Source organism: Saccopteryx leptura, chromosome 11 (genome assembly GCF_036850995.1).
Source record: "Saccopteryx leptura isolate mSacLep1 chromosome 11, mSacLep1_pri_phased_curated, whole genome shotgun sequence".
Classification (NCBI taxonomy): domain Eukaryota; kingdom Metazoa; phylum Chordata; class Mammalia; order Chiroptera; family Emballonuridae; genus Saccopteryx; species Saccopteryx leptura.
Window position 1 is genome coordinate 79,441,856 of NC_089513.1, and position 23,870 is coordinate 79,465,725.

General features: G+C 51.5%; 1 protein-coding gene across 4 annotated transcripts in view; it reads right to left on the bottom strand.

Moving 5' to 3' along the window:
* LOC136383309 (cytidine monophosphate-N-acetylneuraminic acid hydroxylase) overlaps positions 1–23,870 on the bottom strand; it is a 52,803-nt gene that overhangs the window by 19,732 nt on the left and 9,201 nt on the right. For all 4 annotated transcript variants that reach the window (XM_066353066.1, XM_066353068.1, XM_066353067.1 and 1 more), the window contains 4 exons: positions 17,006–17,209; positions 15,806–15,897; positions 8,932–9,041; positions 6,765–6,955 (listed from right to left, as the gene is read on the bottom strand). In XM_066353066.1, the coding sequence (XP_066209163.1) occupies positions 6,765–6,955; positions 8,932–9,041; positions 15,806–15,897; positions 17,006–17,209 (597 nt within the window). The remainder of the gene's footprint in view (positions 1–6,764; positions 6,956–8,931; positions 9,042–15,805; positions 15,898–17,005; positions 17,210–23,870) is intronic.

Sequence of the window (23,870 nt, forward strand, 5' to 3'; positions counted from 1 at the left end):
ACCCAGGACTTCCACATGCTGGCTGACACTCTACCTCTGAGCCAACTGGCCAGGGCCTTCTTCCTTTTCCTTGAGGCTGATGGTACAGTGAGGCATTTTCTGGACGGTGCCTTGCCATTGAGAGAACCTCCCCTCAACCTGGCATGTCAGGTGGGTGGGCAGAGTCCCTCTTGCGCACGGACGCTGCTTCCCGTTGGGGAGGTTTCAGCGGAGGGACGGCGTGAGACAAGTCACGCTCGGAAGGTTGGTTTCCGCCTTCCTCGGGTCGCAGCCCCCGAGAGGGAGAGGGCGGGGCCGTAGGACAAGGGGGCCCCCGCCTCACCCACCACGGGCGGAGGTTCCGGCCCTCAGCGGTTGGCGTGCACTTCGGCATACAGAGCGAATTCTTTGTGCTCAGCGGGAGAGTCGGAGAAGAAGCTACTGTTCCATCTGCAGTAACCCTCGCTCCACCCACCATGAACCCCCGTCACGGTTTGGAAAACAGCCGTCCCTCACCACATCGTGGTCCACTCTTCGCAGTCTCACTGCACCGCGGATTTTTAGATTGTATCTATCTAGTTTTTTTTTGTTTGTTTGTTTTTGTTTTTTGTTTTTTGTATTTTTCTGAAGCTGGAAACAGGGAGGCAGTCAGACAGACTCCCGCATGCGCCCGACCAGGATCCACCTGGCACACCCACCAGGGGCGACGCTCTGCCCATCTGGGGCGTCGCTCTGTCATGACCAGAGCCACTCCAGCACCTGGGGCAGAGGCCGAGGAGCCATCCCCAGCACCCGGACCATCTTTTGCTCCAACGGAGCCTCGGCTGCGGGAGGGGAAGAGAGAGACAGAGAGGAAGGAGAGGGGGAGGGGTGGAGAAGTAGATGGGCACCTCTCCTGTGTGCCCTGGCCGGGAATCGAACCCGGGACTCCTGCACGCCAGGCCGACTCTCTACCACTGAGCCAACCGGCCAGGGCCTTCTATCTAGTTTTGTATGGCAGATTTTTCGCTCTATTGTGGGATTGTGCGGTAGATAGGTATTTTAATATATTTATTATTTTCATTATTTTTTGTGGTAAAATAAGCATTTCCTAGCCTAAAAATTGAAAGCAATATAGAAAACATTAAAAAAATATTAATTAAAACATATTAAAAGAATATTAAGTCGAATTAAAGCCTTAAAATAGATATAAATCATACAATAAATATAAGGCCACTACTTTGTGGATTTTCGCCTATCAATAGACAAGTGACCACTGTACCTACATAGACAAGCTAACTTCCATTCACTGGGCCTTCCTTATGTTAGAGGATGCTATACCAGGGGGGAGAGAGCGAAAGGTCACAATAAACAAAGTAACAACTAGGTGCTTGTTATATTTCAAACATGGTGCTGGGCACGGTGGCAAGTTCCTTTATCTGATTCTTACACGCATTAAGCACACACAAAAACACGTCTTTTGATTTTTTTTTCTTTATATAAATGAGGAAACATACTCATTCAGAAATAAGACAATGAACACAGAGTGAACTGGCGTTCAAGTTCAGGCTTCCAGACTCAAAACCTAACGCTTCTTCTACGAGAAGGGAGTTGCCAGTTTTAATGAATGCACATTGCAGTGGAAGAATCAGATCTATCCACGGAGTAGCATGTCAGGCGACATCAAGTTGTTTGAGCATAAGACAAGTGTAAACAAAGCTTGCGTGCCAGCCCTTACTAACCACACGGATGTCCCAGTTCCGGGCACCGTGTTAAGCTAGCCAAATATGTCAGCCTCCAGGGGCAGAAAACCAAGCAGGTTTTCTTCACTCAAAACACAGGATTCAAAGAGCCAAGAGGTTTTTGACCCGACCTCCAGTCTCTGAGTTTGGCACCTAACTCTCCTATCTTAAAGGACTTTGGGTGTTAGGATAAATTATTCTAAAAATGAATGTTTATTGCTTTGTGGTTTTGTTTTTTTTTTAATGGTTCAGAATTCTCACAGACATCTATTAATAAAAGTATCTGTTGCAAACATTCACTCTATTGACATAATAAAACCACGTTTCTTTGACTCGAGACTGGTCTCTAACGTACCTTGGCCTGCCTGACCTGTGGCAGCGCAGTGGATAAAGCGTCAACCTAGGACGCCGAGGTCTCCGGTTCAAAACCCCAGGCTTGCCTTGTCAAGGCACATATGGGAGTCGATGCTTCTTGCTCCTCCTCCTTCTCTCTCTCTCTCTCTCTCTCTCTCTCTCTCTCCTCTCTTCTCTCTCAAAATAAATAAATAAAAGCTAAAAAAAATTATTAAAAAATAATAATCAAGTACCGTGGCCTTTCCCATTGTTTTGGTGACCCGAGGAGGTTTTATTCGGTAAAGAAAGGTCAGACCAACAGAGTGGGGACAAAGGACCCCCACGCTTCTGAGCTGACCAGGCAAGAGGAGGAAACAGACTCAAAGGAGTGAAAGTGACGAGCTTCAGTAACTTTCCGGGAATACATTACACTGCGGAACAAAATTTTTGTTGCATCCACAAAAGCGCTTGTTCTTACCTCATTCGAGTGTGCTGATCTCAAATCTGACATTAGTTTTTCTCTGTAAGCTACAGTTCTTTTGTAATTCAAGATTTTAGGTTTTCATCTTATTGTAAAATTTTCAACATTTAGTTTAACATAATGAAGGAGAATGTCTTCTTGGGCATCATCTTTGTGAAAATATAATAATTTATATAATGCAGTAAATACACGAATACACTAAAAGAAATGATTGCATCAGAATTTGTCTACAATTTCGAAATAGAACATTAAAACACTTATTTTAATCATAAAATTTGTGCAAAACTTATTTAAATTCTATTCAGGTAAATATTTGCGTTTGTAGCTCATATATTTGTGTACTTATTGAGGACAATCTCGTTTGATGCTCCAGCAGTAGTCTGCTCATCACTAACAGCTCCAAGATTTTCGGGAAACTGATCAAGGTGACTGTTCAGGAAGTGAATCTTAACACTCATGTTACATCCAATGTCATGGAAAGCCAACAGCATCCTTTGAACCAGAAGTTCATAGTTTTCTGCTTTTTTGTTGCCAAGGAAGTTCTTTGTAATGGCCACAAAAGACTGCCATGCTGCTTTCTCCTCCTTATTCATCTTCTTGGCAAAGTCTTCGTCACGTATGAGGGTGTGAATTTGAGATCCATCAAATACACCTGCTTTTATCTTCTCTAAAGATAAGGCAGGAAAAGCAGAAATAATATGTTGAAAGCATTCACCTTATTCACTGCCTGAACAAACTGCTTCATTAAGCCAAGTTTGATGTGAAGTGGGGGGAAAATGGTCCTGTCTCGATTAACTACAGATTCATTCATAGTATTTTGCATCCCTACTTCCAGAGCTTCACGTTTTGGCCACTCCTTCTGTGTCCAGTGTTTCTTCCGAGCTCGGCTGTCCCACAAACACAGAAAGCAAAAATACTTCGTGAAACCTCTCTGTTGTCCTAGAACGAAATTGACCATTTTAGGATCCACACAAATGACCCAGTTATGCTCCTCATACTTCAGAAAGTTGAGGACAATTTTTATTCATTATAATCTTCTTGCAGATGAGTTGAATAACCAATTGGAACTGCTGCATAAACATTACCATTGTGTAGAACACATTTCAGACTCTATTTAGAGCTGTCAAGAAATAGCCGCCATTCTGTTGGACTGTAAGTGGTAACACCTAGCTGGCTGAGAAGACTACTGATATCATGACAGTAAACAAAGTGTTTGTCTTCAGAAAAAAAGTCCACAAAAATTTGTTCACACTTCCTGAAATGGGATACTTTACCTGACTGGTAAAGTACATTCTTTTCTTGAAGCCTGAAGGCTAATAACTCAGCTGCTTTCTTTGATAGGCCCAAATCTCTTACTTAAGTCATTCAATTGTGGTTGGCTAAACTGCTGAGGGGTTAATGACTGCTTGGCATCAGAAGAAGACCCTGCAGATTCTACAACCATTTCCTCATGCATCTTATTAAAATACACTTGATCACCATGTTCACTTTCTTTGTCCTTAGAAGAAATAAAACCATTGAAAACTGGAACTGGGAGTGTCTCAGAGTGTGGGATAGGTCGTATTGCTGAAGGAATATTAGGATATGCGATCATATGCCGTTTTTTCTTGCCGATGCCCTTTGTATGGATCAGACAGAAATAACAGTCACTGCTGTGGTCCTTAGGTTCACGCCAAACCATGGGAATACCAAAAGGCATTCCTTTGCGTTTTCCTTTTGTCCAGTCATGAAGCATTTCCTCACAATTATGACACACAATATGAGGAGCCCGATTCTTGTCTTGATCGCCAAGGGGAACTTGAAAATAGGCAATATATGCACATGTCACAAATGATGAAATATTGCGCCTTTGATGTTGAAGTGTGTAACAGCCACATATATAACAGAAGGTGTCAGGACTATTCTTACTTTTATGCCTACTCGAAGAAGCCATGATTCAATCTTAAAACAGAATAAGAGGGTGTTTTTATCAGATAATAATTTTTTACATTTAAAAACAATAACAATTACGTAAAAGTGATGTTTGTAAAACATTAATTGCCTTGTGGTTGTGTTCAATCCAAGAGTCGTTGCCCGTTAACTGCAATTTAAAAACCAATGCATGCCATTAACTGTAACCAAAAGAAATTAAAATTGCATAAAAACTAGCGCATGCACCAAAAAATGGATTTCAGATTTGGAATCAGCGATGCAGAAATATATAGAAACAGTTCTAAAACCTCATGCATCAGAAAATGGAAAAAAAAAACTGTTCCCCAGTGTTATTATTAACAACACTCTGCCCAAGCAACGTGCTGCGATGTCATCACCGTCCCCGAGAACGGGCGTCTGGATGCCTTGACAACGCCCCCCCACCCAAGTCCCTGCAATGAAAACTAAGTCCGTCTTCAGGACCACGGTCGGGAGGGAATTGGACGCCGTGACATAGAAAGTGCTAACCTTCCCTAAACCTCAGCATCTGCCCATCAAAGGCCTCCCACTAGGATCTCAGGCGATGGCATTTTGCCATGGGCATGGTGGGGCCACCCCCTGACCTACGTGCCGTTGTTCTCTGTGCCCTCAGCGTAAAGTTACCGGCACACCCTCTGTGCCTGAGCCATCTGTGACCCCGGGGCTCTCACCGCCGTGGGGTCGTGCAAGTTCGCTTCCAGAAAGCGTGGCGGGACGAAGACATCCCCGGGTCCCCAAGTGGCTTTTTAATATTAGCACCAGAATACCTCTGTTGGGCTGCAGTCATTTTGTGAGTGTGTTGCAGCTCATTTATTGCCAAACGGGTCCCCTAAGTTTTTACACCGTTTCCTTTCAGAAAGACAAGGGACAGGTCCTACCCGTGCCCCCGAGACCCCACGTGCCTTAGGAATAGGAACGTCAGGAGACGGGTCAGCTGGCAAACAGGGCCATGCTGTCCACCCCTGACCATGGATCGTGGACGTGCCCATCAAAATGTGCCCTACAGCCTGACCAGGAGGTGGCGCAGTGCGTAGAGCCTCGGACTGGGACTAGGAGGACCCAGGTTCGAGACCCCGAGGTCGCCGGCTTGAGCACGGGCTGGCCAGCTTGAGCGTGGAATTGCTGGCTTGAGCGTGGGATGGCAGTATGACCCCACGGTCGCTGGCTTGAGCCCCAGGTCACTGGCTTGAGCAACGGGTCACTCGCTCTGCTGCAGCCCCCCAGTCAAAGCGCATATGAGAAAGCAATCAATGAACTAAGGAGACTGAGGAGCTGCAACGAAGAACTGATGCTTTTCATCTCTCTCCCTTCCTGTCTGTTTATGCCTATCTATCCTTCGCTCTCTGACTCTCTCTCTGTCTCTTCCAAAAAAAGGAAAAAAAAAAATGCCCTACGTGTGAACTTGGTTATGTAAGATCACAGAGAAAGTGATTCCTCTTTGTCTCTCCTTCCTGATGGTCTGGGTTAGGGGCATTCCTGCTATTGCTCTGGTTTCCACGAGGTGTTGGCCGGGGCTGGCTGAGGGGCTCACGGTGCGTGCTGAGCGCGGCCGGGACAGACCAGGAGCCGGCCCCCCAAGGCCGCCCACCACCGCCACCACAGAGCAGGGCTTCTACCTCTTCTCCAGAGGAAGAGAGAACCAGAGGGACGGTGGTACTTTGTGGCACGTGAACAGTACAGGGTCTCTGATCTCCTTGTCCACCAGTTACGTTTCCCTGTCGGGGCTGCCTCTGTGTGTGACTGCGCGGCCGGAGTCCCTGAGACACTGAGCACGTGGCCCGGAAACCCTGGGATGTTTCCGCTAGGGTCCCTGACGGTGGGTGCGTGCTGATTCCCGCTATAAGTGTTGACGGGAAGCCGGCCCTCAGACGGAGACTTCTGCCAAGTGGGCCAAACGGGGGAACTGAGGTAGCTCAGCGGGGCCGCTGGCACCTGCCCCCAACCCGGCGTGGCCGCTGGCACCTGCCCCCAACCCGGCGTGGCCGCTGGCACCTGCCCCCAACCCGGCGTGGCCGCTGGCACCTGCCCCCAACCCGGCGTGGCCGCTGGCACCTGCCCCCAACCCGGCGGGGCCGCTGGCACCTGCCCCCAACCCGGCGTGGCCGCTGGCACCTGCCCCCAACCCGGCGTGGCCGCTGGCACCTGCCCCCAACCCGGCGCGGCCGCTCGAGACGCCTGTCAGGTGCAGACGCACGTGGAAGTGATTACCTAAACAAGTCTCACCATCCCAGTGACCCCGCCTCTCAGAGTCCTTCCAGGGGGAGAGAGGGCGGGGTGGGGGGGGAGTCCGGCGTCCTCACCTCAGGTGGTCCGAGTGCATGTGGCTGATGTAGATGAGGTCTGCCCGGCACAGCCTCTCCAGCCAGTCCGACGGCGGCTCGTGAAGCAGCCACCACCCGCGGGCAAAGGCCGGGCCGGTCAGCCAGGGGTCGAACACCATCCGCTTGTCCCCCAGCTTGAGGTCCATGCAGGCGTGAGTCAGGTAAGTGACCTGTCGGGAGAGAGCGGGACTCTGAGGGCCGAATCCCGAAGGGGCCAGCCGCCGGGAACCGAGAGGCCTGGGCTGGTGGAGGGGACGGGTGAGGTTGGAGAAGTGCCCTCCCCCCCCCCCCGCTCCCCAGCGAGCTCAGGACTCAGGTGAGACTCAGCAGGGGGTGGGAGAGGGTCTGACGCAGACACGACTCCCAGGTCGGGTCCACTGCTCTGTTGGATGAGAAATTCTCACGGTTGGTTCGGTGTCAGACCCGTTAACGGGTGAGTTTGTTTTGCTCTAAGTGAGCTCCTGAGTGCTCAGTCTGCACTGTGGATGCTCTTTCGTGACCGGTCTTGGTGAGTGTTGTTGACAAGGACAAGCAGTTGGAGATGTTCTGGCCGGCCAGGAGGCGACATGCCGGTGGTTGTGAACAGGGACGCGGATGAATGATCCCCAGTGAGACTGGCTGAGTGTGTGTTTCGGAAGCCGGGCTTGATTCGGAAGCCGGGCTTGAACGGGCACGCACGGCTCTCTCTCCTCAGTGACCCGTGCCACACCCTCCAGGGTGCCAGAGCTCTTTGACAACAGCTGTCAACATTGACTTAAAGACAGGTGGAGACTCAAAAGTCCCCAACCAATGCTTCCTTCCCTGTCCACGTTGGCAAACCCGCAGGAAAAAAGAGAGATAAGATAACAAACCCCATTGGGGACAAGCCAAGACAGGGTGAGGAGAGGTCAAAGACCCAGATGCAGTTTTTTTGGGGGGGATGTATTTTTACAAAGTGAGAAGCGGGGAGTCAGTGAGACAGACTCCCACATGAGCCCGACCGGGATCCACCCGGCACGCCCACCAGGGGGCAATGCTCTGCCCATCTGGGCCATTGCTCTGTTGCAACCAGAGCCATTCTAGCGCCTGAGGCAGAGGCCATGGAGCCATCCTCAGCGCCCAGGCCAACTTTGCTCCAATGGAGCCTTGGCTGTGGGAGGGGAAGAGAGAGATAGAGAGAGAGGAGAGGGGGAAGGGTGGAGAAGCAGATGGACGCTTCTCCTGTGTGCCCTGGCCGGGAATCGAACCTGGGACATTCACATGCCGGGTTGGCACTCTACCACTGAGCCAGCCGGCCAGGGCCCCAAATGCGTTTCTTATGATGCCTCTCGTGAGTATGGTCCCATTGGTTTCCTCAGAAAGAGAAGTCACTTACACATTGTCACAAACTTCCCAAGTAGGCCAGAAAAATGAATTTTCGGTTGTTGACTTCCCCGAAGCCCCCCGAAGTGCTTCCCCTTGAGGAAACGCTCCCCTGGAGCTGGGACAAGTCCCCGGGTTCTCGTCAGTGAGCTCAGGGGAGAGGCCGGGTCATCTGGCAGCCACTTGCCTGGGTAACTTCCCAACTTCCTCTAATTATTGTGCATAACTGTCCTGGGGGTTTCCTTCTCAGGGTTTTCTTTCATTCTGTTTTGCATGTTTCTGGGTAAATTTTCTTGCCACCCCTGCCATGTTCTGGGGAGTTCCTGAAAACATTGCTCAGCTGTTGGTAAGGACTTTATTCCATGTCCTAACTGACCGCCTCCACGCATAGTCAAGGTGATATGTGATGTACATACATGGAGAAATGGACATCCTCATTTTATTTTATATGGATGATACACTGCTCACAAAAATCAGGAGATATTTCAACATGAATGTGAAGCGATAAAAAAAAAAGCGCTTGTTTTTTTTTTTATTAAACAAGAACATCAGAAAAGCAGACGACAAGTCAAAGAAAGTTGTTCAATTATGCAAATGAGATGCAAAACCAACTCCGATCTCATTGGTGGAAATGCACTAGACACCAGGTGGGGCGGGAAGTCCTGGAGTGTCTGCACCCTCCCTGACCCCTCATTTTTGTGAGCAGTGTATATCCATGCACACACACATATATAAATAAATGTACGTCTTAGGGGGTTTTTTTTTGTTTGTTTTTAAGAATATTGTCATTTAGATGTGTCCTTACCTGTACTTCCCCAACAGCCAGGTCTTCGGGAGCTCTGGGGTCTGAGTCCCAGGGGTTGGGAGGGTTCAGTTCCAAGAGTAGGAGTCGATTGTCTTCATCCATTTCAACCACTAGTGCCAGAGGGGGACAGAGACGGGTTAACAACTAGTGCCAGAGGGGGACAGAGACGGGTTACCAACAAGCATGACTGCGGAAAAGCATCGCGGAAGGAGGCCTGTGCGGCCCAGGGTTGCAGAGAGCTGACCGTCTCAGGGAGGTCGCAGAGAGCCGACCCTCACAGGGAGGTCGCAGAGAGCCGACCGTCTCAGGGAGGTCGCAGAGAGCCGACCGTCTCAGTGAGGTCGCAGAGAGCCGACCCTCACAGGGAGGTCGCAGAGAGCCGACCGTCACAGGGAGGTCGCAGAGAGCCGACCGTCTCAGGGAGGGGGAGGTCGCAGAGAGCCGACCGTCTCAGGGAGGTCGCAGAGAGCCGACCCTCACAGGGAGGTCGCAGAGAGCCGACCGTCACAGGGAGGTCGCAGAGAGCCGACCGTCACAGGGAGGTCGCAGAGAGCCGACCGTCTCAGGGAGGTCGCAGAGAGCCGACCGTCTCAGGGAGGGGGAGGTCGCAGAGAGCCGACCGTCACAGGGAGGTCGCAGAGAGCCGACCCTCACAGGGAGGTCGCAGAGAGCCGACCGTCTCAGGGAGGTCGCAGAGAGCCGACCGTCACAGGGAGGTCGCAGAGAGCCGACCGTCACAGGGAGGTCGCAGAGAGCCGACCGTCTCAGGGAGGTCGCAGAGAGCCGACCGTCTCAGGGAGGTCGCAGAGAGCCGACCGTCACAGGGAGGTCGCAGAGAGCCGACCGTCACAGGGAGGTCGCAGAGAGCCGATCGTCTCAGGGAGGCAGCGCTCACGTGAGCTGAGCCTCGCCTGCCAAGTCCCGCCATTGCTATCCTCTTTTTTTTTTTTTTTTTTGTATTTTTCTGAAGTGAGAAGCGGGGAGGCAGAGAGACAGACTCCCGCATGCGCCCGACCGGGATCCACCTGGCACGCCCACCAGGGGGCGACGCTCTGCCCATCTGGGGCGTCGCTCTGTTGAAACCAGAGCCATTCTAGCGCCTGAGGCAGAGGTCATGGAGCCATCCTCAGTGCCCGGGTCATCTTTGCTCCAATGGAGCCTCGGCTGCGGGAGGGGAAGAGAGAGACAGAGAGGAAGGAGAGGGGGAGGGGTGGAGAAGCAGATGGGTGCTTCTCCTGTGTGCCCTGGCCGGGAACCGAACCCGGGACTTCCACACGCCAGGCCGACGCTCTACTGCTGAGCCAACCAGTCGGGGCTCCGCCCTTGCTCTCCTGACTCAGCTCTCCCTCAGGCCCTCACTGTGTCAGGGACTCGGGCACACACACCCCCTAGCGGCAGTCACAGGGTTGACAGGTGAGGGTTCACGGTGTGGAGGGGCGTGCAGCCTGGAAGGTGGGACGCTTGGGGCGGACAGAGAGGTGGTGCGCAGGCAGCGGGGGTGAGAGAAGAAGGCGTGTGAGGGGTGGAGGCCGGGACGCACTGGGTCCTCACAGAACCACTGGCAGCTCCTGGCCCAGGAAAGTGTTGTGTGTGAGCCTCACAGGACAGACGGCCTGCGTGGGCCACAAAGGGGACCAGAGACCGTGCTAGGGACAAGGTTCAGTTCCATGTTGTGGCCTTGATGTGGGGGGGGGGGGGGGCAATGAAACATTTCAAGCCACCATGGCCGGCGCCGCTGGGACCTGCGCAAACATCTATTTTCTTTCTTCCTTACGGCTGGCATCTTAATTTTCTGTGAGTGTGGTGAGACGCCTGTCTAAAGAAATCACATTACATCAAAGACAGACACCAACGTGCCTCCCCCTCTATGTGGGACACAGTGAGGCAGAGAACAGACAGACAGACAGGCTCAGAGACACAGAGCACCCCAGTGGCTGCCGGGGGGCGGGGTGGAGGGAACAGGTGGCAGGAAATACAGTCACTCGTGCTGTGGTCACTGTGCATGGGGACAGGTGGGGACTGGACCGGGCGTGGCCACCCCATCGTAAGGTGGCTAGCTAAATGTCGAGTCGCGAGGTTGGTAGTCCTGAAGCCAATGGAAGATCGGATGCCAATGATGATTTCAAATGAGCAGAAATAAAATAAAAAATAAAAATAAAGCTCCCTACGTCCTGGGTCTCCCCCTTGCAGTTCAGAGTGGCCACCGACATGGCTCTTCCATACCGGACACGTCATTCCGGCCAGTGCGGTGTGAACACAGTCCGCAGCTGCGGCCTCCAGGAACCCTTGTCTGTCCCTGACCAGGAGGGACAGACTCAGGGACGGGCCCTGCACTCTGCCATCCCCCCTTTCCCTCTGTGGTTTGGACCTTGGCTGCCGAGCCTGGAGGGGCAGCAGCAGCCGTCTTGAGGTCCTGAGGACAAGAGCCAGCTCCTCGGGGTCGGGTGACAGAGCAGGGCAGAGCGGAAGGATGGTGGCTGCCTGATCAGCCACGGAGCAGCCACACCGCCCGGGACTGTCCACTCGGCAGCATCCTGGCTGGTGGGGGCGGCCACACTGCCCGGGCTGTCCACTCGGCAGTGTCCTGGCTGGTGGGAGCAGCCAGACCACCCAGGACTGTCCACTCGGCAGCGTCCTGGGCGGTGGGAGCAGCCACACTGCCCGGGGCTGTCCACTCGGCAGCGTCCTAGGCGGTGGGAGCGGCCACACTGCCCGGGGCTGTCCACTCGGCAGCGTCCTGGGCGGTGGGAGCAGCCACACTGCCCGGGACTGTCCACTCGGCAGCGTCCTGGGCGGTGGGAGCGGCCACACTGCCCGGGGCTGTCCACTCGGCAGCGTCCTGGGCGGTGGGAGCGGCCACACTGCCCGGGGCTGTCCACTCGGCAGCGTCCTGGGCGGTGGGAGCGGCCACACTGCCCGGGGCTGTCCACTCGGCAGCGTCCTGGGCGGTGGGAGCAGCCACACTGCCCGGGACTGTCCACTCGGCAGCGTCCTGGGCGGTAGGAGCAGCCACACTGCCCGGGACTGTCCACTCGGCAGCGTCCTGGGCGGTGGGAGCAGCCACACTGCCCGGGACTGTCCACTCGGCAGTGTCCTGGGCGGTGGGAGCGGCCACACTGCCCAGGGCTGTCCACTCGGCAGTGTCCTGGGCGGTGGGAGCGGCCACACTGCCCGGGACTGTCCACTCGGCAGTGTCCTGGGCGGTGGGAGCAGCCACACTGCCCGGGCTGTCCACTCGGCAGCGTCCTGGGCGGTGGGAGCGGCCAGACCACCCAGGACTGTCCACTCGGCAGCATCCTGGGTGGTGGGAGCAGCCACACTGCCCGGGACTGTCCACTCGGCAGCATCCTGGGTGGTGGGAGCAGCCACACTGCCCGGGACTGTCCACTCGGCAGCATCCTGGGTGGTGGGAGCGGCCACACTGCCCGGGACTGTCCACTCGGCAGCGTCCTGGGCGGTGGGAGCGGCCACACTGCCCGGGGCTGTCCACTCGGCAGCGTCCTGGGCGGTGGGAGCGGCCACACTGCCCGGGACTGTCCACTCGGCAGCGTCCTGGGCGGTGGGAGCGGCCACACTGCCCGGGACTGTCCACTCGGCAGCGTCCTGGGCGGTGGGAGCGGCCACACTGCCCGGGGCTGTCCACTCGGCAGCGTCCTGGGCGGTGGGAGCGGCCACACTGCCCAGGGCTGTCCACTCGGCAGCGTCCTGGGCGGTGGGAGCGGCCAGACCACCCAGGACTGTCCACTCGGCAGCGTCCTGGGCGGTGGGAGCGGCCAGACTGCCCGGGGCTGTCCACTCGGCAGCGTCCTGGGCGGTGGGAGCGGCCGCCCCAACATCACCGAGCCCCTCCCCTTTGGATTTCCGGCTACCAGGGCCGGAAACAATACCTGCTGCTGAAGTGAGAAGCAGGCAGGCAGTCAGTCAGACGCCCGCAGGTGTTCAGGTCAGCACTTCCTCTGAAAGGCCACGGGGAGACCACTGAGGACCCCTGTGCAGGGAGGCACGGCCGTGTGTGACAGCTGTCACCGCAGTGCTGGGGCCCGCTCACGGGCCAGGCACGGGCTCAGGACACAGAGGGTAGGAGCCCTTGCTCTCCACCTGGATTGCAGGGTGACCTTGGGTGGGGGACACTTGATTCCTCCGTTCCTCAGAGCTTTCGCTTTTAACCCGAGGGACCCTCCCGGGACAGCCCATCCTAAGAAATGCCAGCAATTCTGTTAACCGCTCAGCGGAAGCACAGGAGGCCCTGACTAGACCCAAGCAGCCACCGTGGGAACGGTGTCACCACCCCGCCCACAGAAAGGCGTCACCACCTCGCCCACAGAAAGCTGTGCACCTTCTTCTGACTTTCTTCAAAGCCGGCAAAAAGAATGGGTCGCCTCCGCTTTCCAAACGAGCGTGCAATCACACTCACTGTGAGAAAACAGCTTATGACAGAAACGGAGGTTAAACACCGCCCATCCGGTGGGTGGGAAGCTGGGTGTCTTAGCATTTCCCCCGGGCTCGGGAACAAGGACTGTTCACAGAAGCTGTGGAATGTCGATGTTCCAGGGGGTGCTCCTTAGGGACCCCCACCAGGCAGAAGGCCCCCTGTCCTCCTGTCTCTCCCATTTCCCCTGTGCACTTGTATCCTCCGTCCCTGCCCTGACCAAGGGATGGCTCCCTTAGACGGCCTCTCCGGACGGCTGCCCACGCCCTGGCTTCCCAGGGACTCAGGTGTCACCTTATCAGAGAACAGCGCTCTGACCACCTTGTGTCAACTAGTGCTCCAAGCCCTGGACCCCAACGAGACTCTCTGCTCCGTCAGGGCTGGGCTCCTGGTTTCTGCGCTGTTCTATCCATCATATGCCTCTGAGAATAACACCCAGCTCACGCTGGGCGTCTGTTAACGATCCATTAAGCTAATGTATTTTTATTATTATTATTTTTAAGAGAAAGAGAAAAAGACACAGACAGACAGGAAGGGAGAGAGATGAGAAGCATCAACTCCTAGTTGCTTTCTCTTTAGTTGTGCGTTGATTGCTTTCTCACCTGTGTCCTGACCCTGGCTGAGCCAGCGACCCCTAAGCTCAAGCCAGCGACCTTGGGATTTCCGTGCCAGTGACCTTTGGGCTCAGGCTGGCGGGCTTGAGCAGACTTCATTGAACAATTCTGTTCATGACTAACCGAAAGCCAATGAGGCCCTGGACAACTGGGGTTGTGTGGACAGTCCCCCAGCTCAAGTCAGTGGCTCCACGCTGACCAGGCCACACTCAGAGCCGGCAACCTCAGGGGTTTTCCAATCGGCGACCTCAGCATTCTTGGTCGAAGCTTTATCCATTGCACCACTACCGGCCAGGCACTAATTGATTTATTCGTGGTCTTGATTTCACATCTCCCAGGACTCTCTCGGGGTTGCAAAGTTCCCTCTGTCCGACCTGGCACCCCTCGTTGAGGGACTTAAATACAGATAGGATAAGCTAAACATACAATGTATCATTGCCTTTTTTGTCTTTAAAAGAGACACGATGGCACCAGACAGCTTGCACGGGCCCTCGAGCAGGGGTGGGGGGTGGGGCCCAGTGGGCAGCAAGGGTGCCGGCCCAGGGTGTGGGGCCAGTGCCCCGCCCCCCGCTGACCTCCACCCTGTGATCCACGCCAAGGGCCTAGGGCTGCACCTGGCACACTCAGCGAAGGTGTGGATGAGGGCGTCCTTCCGACGCCTGCGTCCCTCCGCAGCCTGACACTCTGCTACTCCGATGGGCATACCTGGCTCTCTAGCTGGCAGAAATACAGGCGTGGCCCCCACGCTCTAAGGACACCCCGCTGCCCCCTCTACCCAAACCCTTCCTTCCTCTCCTCTGCCTGACAGAGCTCCGCCCGGCTGTCAGAACAACCCCCATGGAAGCCTGCCGCTTCCTGGGACGTGGGGATCGGGTCTCTGCATGTTACTCCCCCTGCAGCCATCCCGCTGAAACGGCGTCTAACGCGCTGCTGAGCGGTTGGAGGGTCGCCCTCCGTGACTTTCTTTCTACAGCGACATCACAAGGTTAAGCCGTTAAGAGTGGAAACAATTGCATTCCTCTTGCTCAGCCCTCCTCAGCTGCCTCTCTGCACAGGAAGCGAAACGGAGAAGTGTCAGCGTAAGGACTGAGGCTTGGACGAAGACCACAGTCTCTTATCTGCGAGGACAGAGCCCCGGACGTGGAAGCCCGTGGTCTCCCAGCCGGGGCTGTGGAGTCTGGCCGCGCTGGTGGACAGTGCCACGCCCGTGGACGTCGACCTCACGTCCACAGATGGGCTGCTGGGGCCGCTGTTCTGTCCTGCACTGTGTCTGGGGAACTTAACAAGGGGACCCGGATCTCGGGTGACCACTGGCTTGTTTGTCTTGGCCACCACTCTGTGTACGTGTCCTCTCATAGAGGCAGACTGTGTGCCTCTGCTTATTTTCATTTTATTTTTTATTGATTTGACAGAGAGAGAGAGAGAGAGAGAGAGGCACCAGCTCACTGTTCTACGTAGCTGTTCCGTTTGGTTGTGTCCTCACCGATTGCTTCTCTCAACTGCCCTGACTGGATATTGGACCTGTGGCCTCAGCCAACCAGGATGACACTTTATCCATGGAGCCACCTGGCCAGGGCCTGTGTGACTCTTGATGCCCGGGGCAAAGTTTACACAGAATCGGGTGTCAACATGTATTGGCTAAACAAGAGACCTTGCAGATAATTCCTCTGCTTGGAATTTTCAGTTTCAATTACAGGAAAAGGACCGAATGTCCACACAGCGTCAATGTGGGATATACCCAAAGCCTCCCGGGAGACTGGCCACCAGTGGACTGGAAGGATCCCAAAAACCATAACGGCAGGACACGCAGACAGCAGCGGGGGGGCCTTACCCAGCTCGTCCTGGCAGAAGCTGCCCGGGGGGTTGATGTACCGCATTGTGCTGACGTCCAACTTCCAGTTGTGCTTGGTGCATCTGACAGACCTGGTGCAGAGGTCAGGGTCAGATGCCAGGGTCAGGGTCAGAGGTCAGGGGCAGGGCCAGGGTCAGAGGTCAGGGCCAGGGTCAGAGGTCAGGGCCAGGGTCAGGGTCAGCAGGGGCAGGGCCAGGGTCAGAGGTCAGGGTCAGGGCCAGGGTCAGAGGTCAGAGCCAGGGTCAGGGTCAGGGTCAGGGGTCAGGGTCAGGGGTCAGGGCCAGGACCAGGACCAGGACCAGGACGCGGTGAGAACAAAAATCAGAAACGACAGCCAGGCCACTGCTCGGGGCAGGTACAGAGGGGGCCCCCACCATGGTTTCCAAATCATAGAGCCTTCCCTTTCTCCAGGCTTGAATGTTACGAATAAAAAGCTGGTGCGTGAGCCCTCCAACACCCCCTCACACAGGGACACTCGTGCCCTAGAGCGACTGCTGTTCTGAGCATAATTTTTGAGCTTTTATTTTTTATTTATATTTTAGCTTTTATTATTATTAATTTTATTATTTTGTATTTTTCTGAAGTGAGAAGCAGGGGAAGGCAGAGAGACAGACTCCCACATGCGCCCGACGGGGATCCACCCGGCATGCCCACTAGGGGGTGATGCTCTGCCCATCTGGGCCATTGCTCGGTTGCAACCAGAGCCATTCTAGCGCCTGAGGTGGAGGCCATGGAGCCATCCTCAGTGCCCGGGCCAGCTTTGCTCCAATGGAGCCTTGGCTGCAGGAGGGGAAGAGAGAGATAGAGAGGAAGGAGGAGGGAGGGGTGGAGAAGCAGGTGGGCGCTTCTCCTTTGTGCCCTGGCTGGGAATTGAACCCAAAACTTCCACAAGCCAGGCTGATGCTCTACCACTGAGTTAACTGGCCAGGGCTGTCTGAGAATAATTTTTAAATCACAGTTCTCTTAAGAGAGAGAGGGAGAGGGAGAGGGAGAGGGAGAGGGAGAGGGAGAGGGAGAGGAAGAGAGAAAATTAAGAAAAGGTCCTACCATGTTTAGACTAGGGAGATTCCTTAAAGGGTCATAAAGTGTTAGGGGAAACACTTGGTTGGCTGTTTCCCTCATCGCTTCCCCATTAGCACACATGCTGCCAGTGAGAAAGGCGAGGGGGACCCCTGGTACCTTCCATCCAGGTCCTCGATGTCCTTGATGAACAGACCCCCTTGGTGCTTGCACAGATTCTTGCACGCCCGCAGGCAGCTCTTGTTCTTGTAGAAGATGTAATTTTGGCCAGTGGTCTTATTTCGGAAAAAATTGATCCCTTCCTTGAGGTCGGCCACCTCGGCGGGGGAGAGGCACAGCAGGACCTCGGCTGTTTGTTCCACGCTGCGGAGAAGGCAGATACGTTTGGATACTGTTAAGGTTTTACGAGAGCGTCCTCCGGAGCGAACAGCTCAACATTCTCTCTCTCTCTCTCTTACTCTCTCTTTCTTTTTTTTAATGAGAAAGTCCTTTTAAAGCTTCTCCCTGCAACTCTCCAGGTCTGGTGGCTCCCGGGGGGGGGGCCCTCTCCCCGCTCCTGTGTGCAGAACGCCTCGGCACTTTCCCAGAGAGCGTGAGCCCTCTCACTTGCCTGCCCATTCCCCGCAGCCCCCGACTCTTCCTGGCTATTATTTCGAAAGAACAGCCAGCTGCTCCGGACTTCTGCTGCTGACTCCCGCAGGTGGAGAGAGGATGTGAACGCAGTCTCTGCTGGTTCATATCCTTCCGTCTCCACCGAGTCTTTCAGAGGCCAGTCTGCTGTCTCCACCTCTATGCTCTCTGCCTGGAACCCCTCCCCCCAAAACGGTTACACCTGCCATTCCCTCGGAGAATCTGTCAGAGCCCCCCCACCCCCCCACCCCCGCCCCGTGTGTTGTGTTAACCCCAGCACCTGCTCATGAATGTGAGGAATATGCAGACTGCCCTCAGAAGCATTTTTTTTTTTAAGTGAAAGGAAAGGAAATAGTGAGACAGACTCCCACGTGCACCCTGACCAACGGAGATCCACGCTTCAACCTCACCTGGGCCACTGCAAGTGTGTGTGTGTGTGTGTGTGTGTGTGTGTGTGAGAGAGAGAGAGAGAGAGAGAGAGGGAGAGAGAGAGAGAGAGAGAGGGAGAGAGATGGGGACAGACAGACAGGAAGGGAGAGGGATGAGAAGCATCAATTCTTCCTTGTGGCTCCTTAGTCTCCTTAGTTGTTCATTGATTGCCAAGTGATCCCTTGCTCAAGCCAGCAACTATGGGGTCATGTCTATGATCCTGCGTTCAAGCTGGCAACCTCGGGGTTTCGAACCTGGGTCCTCCGCCTACTAGTCCGATGCTCTATCCACTGCGCCACTCACAGAGGCTTTATAAGAACCTCTATGAGTTCATTATAAAGGTGTTATAAAAATTATAGCTTTTTTAAAAACACCTTTATGGCCTAACCAAGTGGTGGCAGAGTGGATAGAGCGTTGGTCTGGGATGCTGAAGCCCCAGGTTCAAAACCCCATGGTCCCCTGGCTTGAGCCCAAAGGTCACTGGCTTGAGCAAAGGTTTACTGGCTCAGCTGGAGCCCCCTGGTCAAGGCACATAGGAGAAAGCAATCAAAGAACAACTAAAGTGCCACAACTATGAGTCCACGCTGCTCTTCTCATCTCTTCCTGTCTGCCTGCCTCTCTCCGTGCGCGCATGCGCCCTAAAGGGGCAAACAAAACCAAACACTTTTCTGTTTCCGCCGCCGTGCGCACCCCCGCCACGGCGTCCCTTTACAAGCAGCTGCTTAACGAGTTAAACTTCTAGCAGCACGGGAAGCGTGTACATTTTCATCGTTCTGCGAGGGAGCTGCCAGCGTGACACTTCTCAGTCCCTGGTTCCCAGACACACTCTCTGATGCAGCTCGGAGCCCTCGGGGAATCAACACTGCCTTTGCCGGGAGAGGTTTCCCCACTTTCCCCTGCACGTCCCGGGTCTGGAACCCAGACGTGGGCTCTGGAGTCGTCCACGCCGCCCCCAAACTGAGAGCCCAGCTTATCCCCGTGGGTTCGTGGGTTCACCGAACGGTTGGCTTGGAGCTCAAGTGCCCCGTTGGCGTTTCTACTTTCGCTTTCAGAAGCGCTGCAAATTTTGTCAACAGGGGATTAGAAACAGCGTTTTAAAAATCCACCAGAGGGGGCGGGGCCCGGGGAAGGGTGTAAAGGGACGGAAAATGATTTGGCTTTAGGTGACGGGTATACAGCATAACTGACTGTTCAGACGATGGAGTGATGTTTGTCTGAAATCGATGTACACTTATTAATCAATGTCGCCCTGTTAAAATTTATTTTCTAAATTAAAAAAAAAACAACAACCCAGAAAAATTCACCAGGGTAGAGAACACCCAGGAAGCTGGTTCCACTCGCAAACTGTCCAGGAGGTGTGGCTGAGTGTGGAAATACGACCGTGTTCTCGAAACACCGTCTCCACGGTCACTTCGAGCCCAGATTCACCGCAGATTTGAAATGCTTCCCCCCCAAAACCATATTTCAAATGCATTTCATTAGATGGGAAGGAAACCACTGTAAGCCTCATGAAGGTTTTTTGTTTTATGTGTTGTTGTTGTTGTTTTTTGCTTTTAAAAAGCTTTGTTCTTATGAGTACAAATGTCTGGCACCAAATTCAAGGGAGCGCTGAGGCCCTTCCCGAGAGTAAGTAGTTGGAAAATGTCCATGGAAAACCACTCCAGTTGCTCTGTGTCCCTCAATGGAATGGACCACTTTGCCAACTTCCTGTTAGATGACCCCGTGCAAACAGGTTGCACTAACTTACCAGTTTCGCAAGAGCCTAAGGCATAGGGGGACCCAAGGCCAAAGATGAAAATTGCAGGCTCCTGTATGAAAAAATACGCGTTTATGTATTTTTCAAATGGTGAAGTGTTTTTATTCACCCTCCCCAAATGCTGATTTTAAAGATATGGTTGATGAATGTGTTAAAGTCAAGACAATAAAATGACAGTGAATTCTGGACTGGGTGTAAATAGAATAGTTAAACGTAAAATAATGATGTGTTTTAGTAACCTACTTTTCAACGCCCCAGAATTTTTCAATTCCTTTAATGTTCTTGAAAAAAATAAACACCGGCCATTTAGAAACACACAAGAGCATTTGTTATCTAGGAGCATACATGTTTCCTTTTACCGCAGACTTGGTAAAATAGACCATCTTCACCCCATCGTGGCCTCCTTTGTCAAATATTAATCGACTGTAAAGGCGTGGGTTTATTTCTGGGTTCTCTGTTCTCTTCCATTGATCTCTGTGTCTGTTTTTATGCCAATTCCATGCTGTTTTGATTACTATGGACTTATAGTAGAGTTTGATAACAGGTAGTGTGATTCCTCCAACTTTGTTCTTCTTTCTCAAGATCGTTGTTGTTATTTGGGGCTTTGTGTGGTTCCCTATAAATTTTGGGGATACTTGTTCTAGTTCTGTGAAATCCACCATTGGTATCTGGATAGGAATTGCATTGACTCTGTAGATTGCTTTTGGGTGGTACAGACATGCTAATGATGCTTAATCTTGCTATCCGTGAGCATGGTCTATGCTCCCACTTGTTTGTATCTTCTTCAATTTCTTTCCTGTTTGTCTTATAATTTTCTGAATACAGGTCTTTTTCATTCTTGGTTAAATTTATTCCTACGTGTGTTATTGATTGATTGACTGATTGATTGATATAATTATACATGGGATTGTTTTCTTAGTTTCCCTTTCTGGTAGTTCATTATTAGTATGCAAAAATACAACTGATTCTGGATATTTATTTTGTATCATGCTACTTAACTGAATTCGTTTATCAGTTCTAGTAGTTTTTTGGTGGACTCTTTAGGATTCCCTATATACAATATCATGTCATCTTCAAATAATGACACTTTTATTTCTTCCTTTCCAACTTGGATGCCTTCTATTTCTTTTTCTTGTCTGATTGCTGTGCTTAGGACTCCCAGTGTTATGTTGAATAAGAGGGGTGAAAACAGACATCCCTGTATTGACCCTGATCTTAAGAGAAACACTTGTAGTTTTTGTCCTTTCAGTGATGTTGGCTGATAGTTTGTCAGATACAGCCCCTATTACATGGAGGTATGCTCCCTCTATTCCCACTTTGCTAAGAGTTTTATTACAATTGGGTGCTTTTTCTGCATCTATTGACATGATCATGTGTTGTTGTTGTTTTCAATCTTTCATTTTGTTTATGCGCTGTATCCCATTGATTGATTTGCAGATATTTTACCACCTTGCATCCCCAGAATCAGTCCCAGTAGGTCATTCATGGTGTATGATCTTTTTAATGTATTACTGGATCCAGCTAGCTAATATTTTGTTGAGGATTTTAACATCTATGTTCATCAGGGATATCAGCCTGTAATTTTCTTTCTTTGTAGTGTTTTTACCTGGTTTTGGAATTAAAATAATGTTGGCCTTGTAAAATGAGCTTGGGGGTCTCCCCTCTCTTGAATGATTTAGAATAGTTTAAGAAAGAGGTGTTAGTTCTTCTTGGAGTATTTGGTAAAATTTACCTGTGAGACCATCTGGTCTAGGACTTTTGTTTGTCAAGAGTTTTTTGATTACTGCTTCAATTTCACTCGTTGTGATCTGTCTGTTCAGATTCTCTGATTTTTCCTGATTCCGTTTCGGAAGAGTGTATGTTTCTAGGTATTTATCTATTTCATCTGGATTGTTCAGTTTGTTTGCATATAGTTGTCTGTAATATTTTCTTACAATCCTTGGTATTTCTTTGGTGTCCACTGTTACTTCCTCTTTCATTTATGACTTCATTTATCTGGGTCCTCTCTCTTTTTTTATTGATCAGTCTGGTTAAAGCTTGTCAAAATTGGCCCTGGCCGGTTGGCTCAGTGGTAGAGTGTCGGCCTGGCGTGCAGGGGACCCGGGTTCGATTCCCGGCCAGGGCACACAGGAGAGGCGCCCATTTGCCTCTCCACCCCTCCCCCTCTCCTTCCTCTCTGTCTCTCTCTTCCCCTCCCGCAGCCAAGGCTCCATTGGAGCAAAGATGGCCCGGGTGCTGGGGATGGCTCCTTGGCCTCTGCCCCAGGTGCTAGAGTGGCTCTGGTCACGGCGGAGCGATACCCCAGAGGGGCAGAGCATCGCCCCTGATGGGCATGCTGGGTGGATCCCGGTCCGGCGCATGCAGGAGTCTGTCTGACTGTCTCTCCCTGTTTCCAGCTTCAGAAAAATACAAAAAAAAAAAAAAAAAAAAAAAAAAAAAAAAAAAAAGCTTGTCAAAATTGTTTATCTTTTTCAAAGAACTAGCTCTAGGTTTTATTGATCTTTTGTATTTTTTATTTTAGACTCTAGTTTGTTTCTTTCTGCTCTGGTCATTATTATTTCTTTTCTTGTACTCACTTAGGTTTTGTTTTTGTTTGTTTTTTCAAGTACCTTTAAGTGTAAAGTTAGAGTTTTAAAATTTTTCTTGTTTTTTGGGATTGGCCTATATATAGTGCTATGAATTTCCCTCTTGGGACTGCTTTTGCTGTGTCCCATTGATTTTAGATTGTGTTCTCTTTCTCATTTGCTTCAAAATATCTTTTGATTTTTTATTTGATCTCATTGTTAACCCATTAATTGTTTAGTGACATGCTGTTTAGCCTCCAGGTCTTTGTGTGTTTTTCAGGGTGTTTTGGGTTTTTTTTTGGTGATAGATTTCTACTTCCACACCATCATGGTCAGAGAAGATGCTTGATATGATTTCAATTTTCTTATATTTATTGAGACTTGCTTTGTGTCTTGATATGCAGTCTATCCTAGAAAATGTTTCATTGCACTTGAAAAAATAGATATATTCTGCTGCTTTGTGGTGAAATGCTCTGAAAATATCAACTCACTCCATCTGATTTAGTGTGTCATTTAAGTCTTCTGTTTCCTTGTTGATTTTCTGTCTGGAAGATCTATCCATTGATGTCAGTGGGGAGTTAAAATCCCCTACAATGCCTGACCTGAGGTGGGGCAGTGGATAAAGCATTGACCTGGAACACTGAGGTCACCTATTTGAAACACTAAACTTTTCCGGTCAAGGCACGTATAGGAGGCAACTACTTGGAGTTGACACAACCTGTTTCTCCCTCCCTCTTTTGCTCTTTCTCTCTTTCATTCTCTCTCTCTCCTCTCCCTAAAAAAAAAAAAAATCAATAAAATAAAATCTCAAAAAAATAATAAACTGTTAAGAAAACCCCCAAAACATTAAAAAGAACAGATCCCCTACTATGACTGTATTACTGTTGATCTCCCCCTTTATGTGCATCAAGCATTCCTTTACATACGCAGGCACACCTATACTGGGTGCATAAATGTTACAATATTACATCCTCTTGTTGGAGAGCTCCCTTTGTCATTATGTAGAATCCTTCTTTGTCTTCTTTGTTTTAAAGTCTATTTTGTCAGATATAAGTATTGCTTTTTTTTTTAATTTCCATACACATGAAATATCTTTCTTCATACCTTTACTTTTAGTCTCTGTGTATAACTCTTTCTTTCTAAGATGGGTCTCTTGTAGACAGCACAAATATAGGTCTTGTTTTTTTTTATCCATTCAGCTAACTGTATGTCTTTTTTTTTTTTTTTTTTACAGAGACAGAGAGAGTCAGAGAGAGGGATAGATAGGGACAGACAGACAGGAACGAAGAAAGATGAGAAGCATCAATCATTAGTTTTTCGTTGTGACACCTTAGTTGTTCATTGATTGCTTTCTCATATGTGCCTTGACCATGGGGCTATAGCAGACCGAGTAACCCTTTGCTAGAGCCAGCAACCTTGGGTCCAAGCTGGTGAGCTTTGCTTAAACCAGATGAGCCTGTGCTCATGCTGGTGACCTCGGGGTCTCGAACCTGGGTCCTCCGCATCCCAGTCTGACGTTCTATCCACTGCGCCACCGCCTGGTCAGGCAACCATATGTCGTTTGATTGGAGCATTTAAGCCATTTACATTTAAAGTGACTATTGATAAGTACCTATTTATTGCCATTTTATTCTTTTAGCTTTGT